The sequence below is a fragment of the Pinus tabuliformis genome, chromosome 6, assembly GCF_031772625.1.
Source record: "Pinus tabuliformis cultivar Carrire ecotype Pingquan chromosome 6, CPIR1, whole genome shotgun sequence".
Classification (NCBI taxonomy): Eukaryota; Viridiplantae; Streptophyta; class Pinopsida; order Pinales; family Pinaceae; genus Pinus; species Pinus tabuliformis.
This window is the reverse complement of record NC_142292.1, coordinates 1,287,590,441-1,287,602,866: the sequence shown is the minus strand read 5'-3', so window position 1 is coordinate 1,287,602,866 and position 12,426 is coordinate 1,287,590,441. Positions and strand designations below refer to the sequence as shown.

Sequence of the window (12,426 nt, the reverse complement as noted above, 5' to 3'; positions counted from 1 at the left end):
GTTTTTTTGGTCCATCTAATTCAACAGGTAAATAATTTGCGACACTTATAACTTGAAACTACATAACAACCCAAAATATTATTTCAATAATATTATAAAGATTCGATGGGAAGCCCTCTCCTCTATTTTTTCTTTTGCCCATAGCCCCTGATTTTTCTGAAGCCATAGTATTTTACGAGGTTGTCCCATGTACAAAATCCAACCAGATACCTAATCCATTATTTAGAAAACAGTATTCAGACGTGATGTCTCATAACAAGAGATCAGGAGATAACAAGGACTGGGCAATGGTGCTTGATTCTGAGCTCAGATGCGCAACGCTGCAATTCCTGTTTTCAATACTCATAGTTCTAAAGGCACCATGATATTGAACATTTATTGTGTGGCGTAAGCTCTCGAGCTCTTGGCTAAGCTCCACTGCCTCCGATCTCAACAGGTGATTCTCCTTTGTAATCTGAGCATAATGTTGTGAAACAATATTAAAATTGTTCATTATCTGCCCGTTAGCTGCTCTCAGATGAGCCACCTGTGCCCTTAGCTCGTCCAAGTGTTGTTGTAAAAAGTTTTTAGAACTTTTTACAAACAACATTTATTTGCTGCTTGTCTGCTTCAATTTCTTTATAATTGTTTTCAGTTTTAACTTGAAATTGCGAGACAGAGAATAGAGTAATCGTGTAAAATCTCCCTTGTCATTAAATAATCGGTTTGCAAAAAAAATAAAAACAAATATTTGTTTGCAATTAGATCAAGCCGAATGGATTTTTATTGCAGATTTCTTCCTTAAAGACTGACATTGAATTGTTTATATACAGATTTGGCTTGTTTGATCCCAGCAGATCAAAGCAGAATATAATGAATATTTTGTACATCATGAAGCTGCAAATTGTGGTCTGTTAGGAGTAAATAAGCATATGCAGAGAGTTTTAACATATTGATCAAATCACTAAACTAAAAATTTAATTTTTAAATTTGAAATCAAAAATAAATGTTTTTATTAAATGATTTCGATTTGTTAAAATGTTGTAATTTTAAATTCTGAGCGAGAGATTTTTATTCAATTTTAAAGATAAATCAATAGATTTTCTAATCTTCCTGATCGCTTGAAGCACAGGAAGAGAGCATACTAACCAATTGATTTTTTTTTTTTTTTTTTTTTTTTTTTTTTTTTGCAGGGTAGCGTGGATGAAGTGGCTCTTACCTAAATTTATTCATGAGAAATGTGGAGGATTTTTTTTTTTATTACTTTTATTTTTTGTAAACAAGACTAAAGGAAAACTCTATGAGATCTCATTTTATTTTAGTTTTAATCTATTCTACTTTTAACTTGAAAGATTTTTTTTATTTCCTAGGTAAAAGAATGCTTCCAGTGAAGCCACCTATGGACTAAGAATTCGAAAATGCTCACATCAAGATTTAAAATTTTTACCTTATGATTTGCAAACATGTGAGTAACCTGTCTTATTCTTGGAGTTGGCGCAAGGTTCTTTTGAAACCAGTCTTTGATATTGTTCTTGCTCTCCGAGAAGTACCTGTTCAACATCTTCAATCTTCTCATCTGTAGATCGATTAGAAAGAAATGGGGGGTTTAAAAACTGAATTTGAAACTAACTAAGTACGAAAAAATCAAAAGCTCAAACTTCAACTCCTTTATGAAGATCATGTTGTCACTAGGTTTCACAAGTTAGTCCATAAAAAGAAATTGCAATAAAAATAACTTCCTAAGTCTATCTCCAAATCATCCTCCCCAGCAACGGCGCCAAAATGTTTGGTTCTAAAATGCGGAGAAAATTAGAGTTTCATTTACTATCAATCTGGGTAAGTAAACTTCGAGGATCATCCAATATATATGGACTTAGAGACAAACTAAACTAAGCTAGGTGAAGAAATGCCAACGCTCCCTTACAAGAGGTCTTTCAATGGGATCTCCAACACCTATTCAGTCATTTAACAAAATGATATCTAAAAATTAAAAGACATTATGACAAGTGTAGGAAATATTGAAGCTCCCTTACAGGAGACTATTCATTAATATTTCTAACCATCTTAATCAATAAACTAAGAAATGAAGGCATTTAAACATAATTCAAATTGATTACAGGAAATATTAAAGCTCTCTTACAAGAGACTATTCATTTATATTTCCAGCATCAAGATCTTTAAACTAATGAAATTAAAAACATAAATGAAAGCTTACTATACCAAAACAAGTATGCAAGTGAGGCAATGGAGGCCCTCCATAGCTCCACAAGCACACCTAGAAAGAAGTCAAATGTAGAAGAAAATCCAATCCACTTTATTTATCATCAATTGCAAGCTCCAAGTTCTACATTCCAAGAGGTCCTAAACTCTACATTACAATGATTCTAAAATCCAAAATTACAAATGAAGGACTAAGTTTCTAAATTCTAAAAATTAAGATTACAAATGAAGGAGATAACACTCCTATTTATACAACAAGATGAGATAACAAACTCATAATGATGATCCACTATTCCCTCTTCAAATCCACATATCTCTCAACCAATGGCAACACATAACCCTATCCTACATGATCTTCTCCATGAGGTCCATGATCTTATCTATGAGGTCCATGATCTCCTCAAATTCGAATTTGAACATAGAGTGCCACATAAGGGTGCCTTAGAAGCTTCCTTTGTACCTACACATGTCAACAAACTCATTCTAATTGTTAGGTATAAGTATATGGATATTATTTCCTAAATTTTAACCACAAATTCTCTTAAAAATACTAAGAGTTAATAATGTTTTGGAAAACACAATGGTAACCCAATTAATGATGAAAGTGAAGCTAATGTGATGACATGGTGGTGGAATAGCGGTGACAAAATATGTGAATGGAGAGAAAGTGGATGTTGAATGGAGTGAAAGTGGATGTATTTTAACAATAATTCTTAGGCCCAACAAGCTTTTCAACCTGCATCTGCCAAGCTCCCTCGGCCTCCTCAAGCTCTCTGCTCCTGCGGCTCCCTCTTGCATCCTCAGCCATCACCTGTACGTTGCCCATCGTGCTCCCTCCTCATCCGCTGTAAACCCTCGCTCGCAGCCACGCTTCACCTATCCTTGCAGCTTTCCTCGACGAGTCTCCACTCTCTCCACACTAGCCATCGGGCTCACTTGCAAACAACAAACAACAAAAACATTTCAACCCTTTTTTATTTTGTATGGGTTTAGTTAGGCTAGTGTATTCACATTTATTTTTAAGTTTCAACTTAGGGTTAGATAGGTAGCATTAATTTTTTATTTTATGAAGTTTGTTTTGGCTTAAAAAAATTTAAAATCAAAAATTCGATTTTGGTTTCATTTTGTTTTATTTAGATTTTATTTTTCATTGTTTTATTTTGACTTTGATTTTTTTTAATTTAAAATTAAAAACTTTAAAAAATCATTAAAAATTTCTCAAAATCATAAAAATCAAAAACTCCTAAAAGTTAAAAATCTAAAAACATTAGAAAATTCTCAAAATCATAAAAAACTAAAAATTTCTAAAAATTTAAAAAATCTAAAAGATTTGAAAAACATTTAAAAATCTAAAAAATTTAAAAAGAAAAAAATTGTGACTTTAGAATTTGGAATAAAATAAATTGAAGGATTTACACTTTCACATTAAGTATTTTTAATGTGGCCTATGGCCCATTAAAAAATTATTTTATTGACCCTTTGATTTATTTTCCTCATCTTTCACATTAAATTAAGTTCCTAAGGAATAATTAAATTGTTTATCTAAAGTTCCTTAGTGTTATTTGGTGATTAAATGCATTCTCATATTTTTCTATGGTCAAAGTGCGATAAATTTTTTGAAGTCATATTGACTATTGGAGAAAGTTAATTGAATCTAGATTTGGGCAGTAAATGAAAATCATTTTAAATCTGAAATCTCTTGCATGTTAAAGTTTTGGGCGTTTGTATTGATCATACCTGATTGTCACTATTCGTCACATATTGGAAATTTGTTCTGGATAGCTTGTTTTCTTACTTAATCTACAGTTAATTGAGCATAAAGGCACTGGTCTATAATTGTTTCTATCTTGTGGTCGTGTCTTGGTTACATTAGTGTTTAATCTATTCATCTGAGTTAATCAAAACCCATTTACATTCGTCAAGTTGTCCATCATTAAGATCTCCTAAAGCCCGTGTTCTACAGGCTTTCTCATCCATTTACCTTAGGGACTACCCCCCTTGACTTGCCTAGGAGAGAGTCTAAACGGAGTGGGTAAGGATCAAGAGTGACAGCCCTTACTCTGAGCGTTGTCGCGGTGCCTAGACACTTTGTGCGACAATGGACCCTCTCAATCTCATCCTTATACGCTTTGGGATGCCTATAGGGTGTAGTAATGACTGCCTACACACCAAGCTTCAGCTCTATAGTGTGCTTGAACCCCCTGTCAAGTGGTTGTCCTGGTGGTATGTCTCCAAAACCTATCGGATATCTATCCAGTGTCGCCTGTATGTCTGGATGTGGTGGCTTGGCCTTTCCCCCAACCTCTAAAATCCTCATCTCTACTACCCATGCTATGTCTCCATGCCTCAAACCGGCCTCCATCCTGTGGGCCGAAACTGCCTATGGAGGATACAAACGCATGCCCCAAAGAACCACCTGCTTACCATCCGACCCAATAAACTCCATCAGTAGCTGCTTCCAATTGGTGGTAACTCGGCCAAGGGAATACATCCATTGGACACCCATCACCACATTGGTCTCCGATACATCCACCACAAAGAAGTGGTCTGTCATCGAATAGTTTCCCATGGTCACTGTCAGAGCGGGAACATATCGAGTGCACTACATAGTCCTATCTCCTGGTACTAGAACTGAAAACCCCTCAAACTCTGCAGTGGTGATGCCCCTCCTCTAGACCATCTAAGCATCAATAAAATTGTGTGTGGCCCCACTGTTTACTAAAACTAAGACACGTTGCCCCTGCACTATACCTCTGATCCTCATGGTCAAAAATTTGACAATCCCACACAAAGAAGCTAGGACTCCCCCAGCGAGTGCAAAAGATACTCCCCCGTGTGGTGGTGGTGGTGGTCCCCTCTCTAATGGATCCTCGTTATCTCCCCCACCAAGCTCCAACTCCACCTCATCATCCTGATCACTATCTGAGAAGACCTCAATGTAATGAGCCTTGCCTATTATGCATCGATGGCCTGGTGCCCATGGCTCTCAACATGTTAAACACAACTTCCTCCTCCTGAGGTCTCTCCTAGTCTCGTCGTCCAACTGTCCCCACCCTTAGGCTGCTCTCTACACTGTGGGTGTTCTAGTGTCACTTCCCTTCTGAGGGTAGGGAGTGCGTGGAGGAAAGGGTGCCCAGGTATTGGTGATGGCCCCATGCGAATCTCTCGTACAAGTCACTGCCTCCAGTAGAGTAGATGGTCTGCATGACTTCACTTGTCCCCGCAATGGCTCTGTCAACCCCTCCACAAATGTGTATACTCTCCTAGCATCTGACAAATCTGCCACCATGATTGAGACCCTCAGGAACTCTAAAATATAATGCTCGAGATGTCTTGTCTGATTGAGCTAGGTCAACTCCCTAAAATGACCCTCTGGATCCCTCCGATCAAAACGCTCGACTACTCTCCACGTGAAATCCTCATAGGAGGTCACGTTGGCGTGCCCCAGAGTAGACAAGCCATGAAACCACCAGTCATGTGCCTCCCCCTCCAAATGCAATGTGGCCATTTTAATGGCCTCTACCTCCGTCATCATGTTGAGCTGGAAATGTGTCCAGCTTCTCTACCCAAGCACATGTTGTGCACTTGGTAGTGCCATCGTAGGTGGGAAAGTACATCTTCCCAATGGTGCGACGCAGCTCATAGTTCTGCGTAACATGGGCTCGATAGCCCTTCCCCTTCTAATTCTGTTTGAGCTGGAAAAAGTCTCTGAAAGATAGTGCCTCCCTGAAGTCTGCTCCCATGGACTGTCACTCCATGAAATGCTCCCCCATATGTGATTGATCCTCAACTCCTCCCAGCTCACCTTGTGCCAAGGGTAAGAAAGAAGGTAGAGTGGCTCGAGTCGGCCCACTCGATGATGGAGGTTGCGCAATGGCAGAAAGATGATCAAGCAATTGAGAGGCCCTCGAAGTCTCTCCAAATAAAAGCTCCATGTAGGCTATGAGTGCTCCGCTCCCAGTTCTGCATTTGGATCTCATCCAACATCTCCTTCTACCCCTTTGCCAAATCGCTCAGAGCCTTCAAGGGACTGTCAAAGGCAATCTCTTCTCTGCTCTTGCACTCCCCCATGTCTTATATTACCATTGCCTTCCCACAGTCCTGTGTCTAGAGTGATCTCCAACTCCATCTCCTTGCTCCGATACCTTTGCCTCTTGTAAGTAATATTTAGTCAGTCCTCCTCACTCATAGGAAAAACCCCCACAGCTGAGCCAAGATCTGAGCTTTGATACCACTGTAACGTTCCAAACTTGGATAAACAGTGATATATAAAGTAAAATCGATTTACAACACAGAAATTTTAAACATTCAGCAAATACTCATAAAATCTCGAAAAGTAAGAACCAGCTGAGCCATTTTATTAATCCAATTGAAGCAAGTACAATAGTATGAAAAATGCACCTGGGCTTGCCTCAATGGCAAGCATGACAGAACCTAGGTGATAAGATAATAATCTCAAAAGTTGATAATGACTACTCCTCTCATGCTCTGCGCTGCCAAGAAAACTGCACTGCTGGCTGGAAAGGAATTGCTAGAAACCCCACATCCGATGCTCAAAAAATGTTGCAAAATTAACCCCAAGCTCCTTGACCAAAAGCCACCAAAACCCAGAAATGGTTTGGTCTAGTTCCGACCTCCAAGAGGCCCTACGCCCTCCAAGACTACTGAAGCACACGGCCTACAAAGATACAAACAAAATCCTCCTCCAAGGCTCCGGAAAAGTAGCAATCTCCTCCACAAGTGCTTCCCTTGACTCTCCCAACAAAGACCAGCCTAAATAGTTGAGACTCCACGTCCCACATGTGCACAATATCCTTCCTCTGCGCTGGCCCAAGAAGTGCGAAAGTCACACTGAATAGGAGCTCTCTCCCCCAACTCCAAAACTCACCAAAATGGCAGCCAAACACCTATGCCTCCTTTCTGAAATTTCTCCCAGCTAAAGCTCCTCTGGAAGATGTCACAATCATAACTCAGCCTCTCTTCACTATGTCCTCTATAAATACACACCACCTGGAGAAGATGGATGCAACTACTGGAAATCACAGTGAAAACCTCCTCTGAAAGAATGTAAATGAACCTCTCTAGGGTGGCACTCGAAGTCCCCTGAAGAAATGGTGAGCTCTCCGCTTGAAGAACTCTTGCTAAACAGTAAGTGACTCAGCTAAGCAGCTCAAGCAACCAAAGAGAAATTCGATATGCCAAAGATGATGAAATGAGGAGAGTTGTGTTCCTTTTATAGATCTCGTGGAGAACTTTTCCCTCCATTTTCCCTCCATCGTGCGCCCCTCACTTAACCATCGACTTTCCCTCTCATGCAATTCGAACTAGGGAGTGTGTATTCTCCTAGTGTGGGTAGCCCCCACATGTAACTTAACCACACCAAAATAACTTCTACTAAAGTCTAAGCCTCCTAATAAAATCGAATGGGCCCCATCACCTCCAAAATTGGCCCCAAAATGTAGTGATTAATTCTGTTCCAAATTAATTTAGGAAGGGACATTACACAACATATAAAAAAACACAAATGCTACATGGAAAAAAAAAAAGAATGGGATTAGACCATACCTCTTTAGCTCTCCAATGGTGGTGCCTTCAATCTCCCAAGCTCTCTAAAATGGCAGCCTTCAATCTCCCTTTCAAGCTCCTCAAGTTCAAACCCTCTCAATCTCTCTCAAGCTCATGAAAATGATACAATGTGGGACCTGTTGAATTTCCATGACCTTGGGTCTAGGTTAGAGTCTTAAAATCACTGACGCTACCAAACCAAGAATCTCAACCATAAAATACTTTGCACAGCGGAATAAAATAGTAGTAAATCACACATGCACAGAATATAGACAGCTTTTTAATTTTTCAAACCAACTTCGTTATATTAATCCAACTGATACAATACAATAGTCTAGGGCTCCCATACCAGGTATAATGGCCCTCAATCATCCATTAGTACAAGATACAAAACAGGGCTTGGTGTCAGTCCATTGACAATCAATCTACCATGAACAAGATACTCTGACCATCTGGCTAATGTAGCGCACTCTCTTAGTCCCTCTCGGTCGTATCTTGGACCTGCCCGGTCCTTCGGCTCCCAATATGCAGCGCCCGCCTCTATCAATGCTCCAAGTCCATCTGGCCACTGAATCTCAACTATCAATCTGCTCACTAGTTGTGCCTTTGTCCATCAAGGCCACAACACATCGAGACAGTTGTCGAGTTGTTCACAGCTCCACTTGTGAACAACTCTCAATCTCCCCACTGCTGCTCCTTAGCTACTCAAGGACTTCAGCCCACTATGGTCTTCATGCACTACTCCGATGAAGACCAACATAGGGCACAAAGGGTTGCCATCTATCACTGCAAGATGTCCATCTCCCACAATGAACACGAGCTAGGACGGTTGTCCATCTTCTGCTGTAGAAGTCCTTCTCCACACACAAGTCTCGGGCTCCACAACTACTCCTTTGGTTCGTCAACCCTTGAGCTCAACAACTACCTCTCTCGCAACTACCTTTGTCCATCAAGGTGTTTCTCACAGGGCTCCAACTTGAACACTATCACGTTGTCCTCCAACAGACCATAAGTGCCCAATCACGTCCACACTTGGTCTTCTCTCACACTGCCATCCAACAATCCACGAGAGACCAAGTCCACATTGGAGCATATGCTCCAAGTAGGACATCCCCACACCTGGGAAACCCTTACACACAGTTGCCGACAAACTTCACCAATCTGCCCTTTGCTTCTGCAATAGAGGGGATATTACACAAATCTAGGCAACAATCACATCCTCACCTAGGACATCTATCCAATTGTCATACAAGAGTCCATCTGCAACTCTCCTTGTTGTTGTCCTCTTGTCTTCCAATCTCATGTGCCTGTTGTCACCTTGGCTGCTTGGTAGGCTTCCCAACAATCCATGTGGGCTCCCCCAAACAACTCCTAAGGTCTCCTCAAGTTGCCCATCAAACTGATCTAAGTTGATCCTCATTGTAGAATCTGTCACCTGGTTAGGGCATCTAACAATCAAATCTGCCCCTCCTGTTTGACTTCCATAGGCTACTCTGTCCAAGCATTAGGATAGCCTTCCATCTAGCAACAATTCAACATAGAAAATGTCAGTATACCCTAATAGCCCTAACAAAACCATACAACAGTCCCTTTATTTTTTGCGGATTCCCTTCCTTTTTGAGCCCTTGGCCTACGTTGCCTGTTCCTCTACTCCAGCACCTTGGAATAGGCATTATGGCCCTCCTAACTTGCCCAGAATAGGCCTGCGGTGGCTCTAATGTGACCATAGGGCCTGCGGCTCACCCAAACAGGGATATTCCATCCTTAAACTAGCACCAAAGCTGCCCATAATAGCTCGGGCTCCTCTTCTGCTCCTCGGTCCACACAAAAAGGTCTCCAAAATGTCCCTTATGCTCCTCGGCCTCCTCTTCTTGAGTTGCGGCTTCCACTGGTGTAATTTTCACAATGAATGTTGCACTTTGGATGATGAAAATGTCCTCACATCGCCTAATATTTATACACAACATGAGGGCTCCACGAATTCATGAAGGGACATGTCTCTTGGACCAAGCCTACATGACTTGACTGTCCATAATTAATTGTCACCTTCAAAAATTCATATCTCCACTTCTACAATTCTGAATTCGACGATTCTCGAAGCGTTGGATTCTCCTTTCCGCCCGCTATCGTCTCATGCCATCACATGTAGAAATGTGCTCATGGTTTTGGCCCAAATCCCGATGGGTGCGAAACCCCAAGCTTGGGTTCCAAGCCCACAAGCCTACTTGTGGTGCTTCGACCTCCAACCCTCAAACACTAGGGCTTGGAGTACCTCCCAAGCTACACAAAAATCAACAGGACCAGAGGAGGCCTTTTATTCTTTTGGCCCCTCCTTTTCCCTCCAAAAAAATTTCTCCTCCAAGTAGGTCGCATGCGTCTCTCAAATGGGCGGGAGCATATTTTTTTATCCACGGGAGCTATTGCTCCCTCACTCACCACACTTAAATTCACTCTCGGAGTGAAGGAGAGCAATCGCTCCCCGGTCGCTAACTCTATCGCTCCCGAATTGGTGGGGAGCACAAATTTTTCTAGGGAGCGCACTCTTGGGGTCGCTCTTGATGCGCTCCAGCTCAAAGCATGCTTTGAGAGTGGATTCAGGGGGTGGGGATGGGGGGGTGCTCCCCCGCAGACTTGAGCAGTACATGACCATTTTTTTCCACCTATGATCCAGTAAGAGTGAGCAGCAACTAGTGTATGATGATATTTCCCACCAGCAATATCATCATCAAATTGCAAGATGAAAAAGGGGGTGTTGGTATGCTCTATATGACAGCTATGAGGATCCTAGACATGCCATTGCTTGAGGGAAAGCAATGTCAGTTAAGAGGGACTATAATGTCCCCAATGGATTAATTGCACACAGCAGGGCGGAAAAGCCTATCCAACCCTGTAGAATATTGTCTTGATAAAGGGGGAAAACCCAATTATCCAATGTTTTGGGGCAACGTTGGATAAATTTTGGGTCAACTAGAGCAAAAAGCCCAAATTGGGGGTTGCACTTGCAACCCCTCACATGAGAGTGAACCCCATGAGAAAATCTATAAATAAAGGGGAGTTGGAACTAAGTTGCAGGAAACGTGGCCCTAGGGGTCGTTTCCCCAGGGGAAACGAAACGAAACGCGTTTCCCCGTACCGTACGGCCTGGAAACGCGTTTCCGGCCGTACGGCCACGTTTCCCGAAACGGAAACGTGGCCGTACGGCCGGAAACGCGTTTCCAGGCCGTACGGGCCACGTTTCCCCAAAAAAACAGTTGTTTTTTAAATTTTTTTTTAAATTTGTTTTTAAATTTTTTTAGGGTTTCCAGGATGTTCTAGAAACCTATTCTAAAGTTATAAAAGAGCAATTTGTCTCATTCTCTCATCACACTATTCAGCAAGTCGTTTCTCTTGGAGACTGGCAGTTGTTTCAGCTAGGGTGTTTTGAGCAGTGAGCAAAGTAGATTTCAGCAGCAGGAGAAAGAGATTTCAGCAGCAAGAGAAAGAGATTTCAGCAGGAGATTTCAGTAGCAGCAGATTTGGCTCAGCTACAGCCATATTTCTCTTCTCTTTTCTGGCATTTCTCTTTATGATTGCACATATATATAATAATAATTTTTAAATATTTTTAATATATATATATATGATTATATATATTCGCGTTTCCCCGTTTCCAAAATTTGGGGAGGTCGCGTTTCATTTCGCTTCCCGTTTCGGAAACTCGTTTCCGTTTCCCCGTTTCGTGCAACTTAGAGTTGGAATCATTTTGGATCATCGATTCAGATTTGATATCTCTATTTTCTTGAGCTGAGGCTATGAGGGTTTAAGACCCCTTCTTCTTGATTAGCTTCGGTGGAGGTGATCCCACCCTATCTAATATTTTTATCTAGTTTCAATGGAGCTGATCCCACCCTACCTAGACAGCTATTTTCCTTGTTCTGACACAGCATTGGAGCAGTCCTGGTTTGGTTTTGACAACAATTTTTCTTGTTCTGGTACAACACATTCTCTTGTAGTAGCTCGGTTCTATCCTACGAGAAGCTTTCTGTGGTCTCTATATTGGTCAACAAACTCTGTCTCGGGAACAGCAAGATCATCTAAGGGTTCTTCCTAGCCGCACCCATAGGATGCAACCACAGGGCCGCAGACTAATCACAGGCCACAGGAACCTACATAGGCTCGATTGATCAACAGGGTATCATTGCAGTATTATTCAGGAAAGCAAGTCCGAGCCAACAATTAGCCAGCAATTAGCAATTAAGAACCTTCTCTACAGCTGTCCACCAGAAGGATACTTGGCCCCCTGATGCAGTAAGCAGAAGCAACACAGTAGACAGGGAAGTAGTATAGAAGCATTTGGATTGAATGTTATAGCATAGTTACAGTTATTGTGTAATTGCAAAGGAATTCTGTACTGGTGGATTTTTGGATTGGACATATTTACTGTTTTGGGCAATCAGCCCTAATCTATTGTGGATTGGTTGAAGAACTTATATTGCTGTGGAAATTTCTATACTCATGCATACATAAAAGGGTACCTGCTGTTGTATAATACTATAATGTGCATTGCTGTTATAAATTATTTTTCTGATTGTTTGAAAAAACCCTAGCCAAAGGCAGAACCCTAAGGGTGAAATTACCCTAGGACACTACACAAAATGCTTGCTACAAGCAACCTAATTAGTT

General features: G+C 41.2%; 1 protein-coding gene across 3 annotated transcripts in view; it reads right to left on the bottom strand.

Annotated features, from left to right (window-relative positions):
* LOC149263334 (protein root UVB sensitive 6-like) overlaps nt 1-12,426 on the bottom strand; it is a 307,969-nt gene that overhangs the window by 130,764 nt on the left and 164,779 nt on the right. For 2 of the 3 annotated variants that reach the window (XM_089426133.1, XM_089426131.1), the window contains one exon: nt 1,427-1,555. The exons of the other annotated variant lie outside the window; for it this stretch is intronic. In XM_089426133.1, the coding sequence (XP_089282259.1) occupies nt 1,427-1,555 (129 nt within the window). The remainder of the gene's footprint in view (nt 1-1,426; nt 1,556-12,426) is intronic. 3 annotated transcript variants of the gene reach the window in all.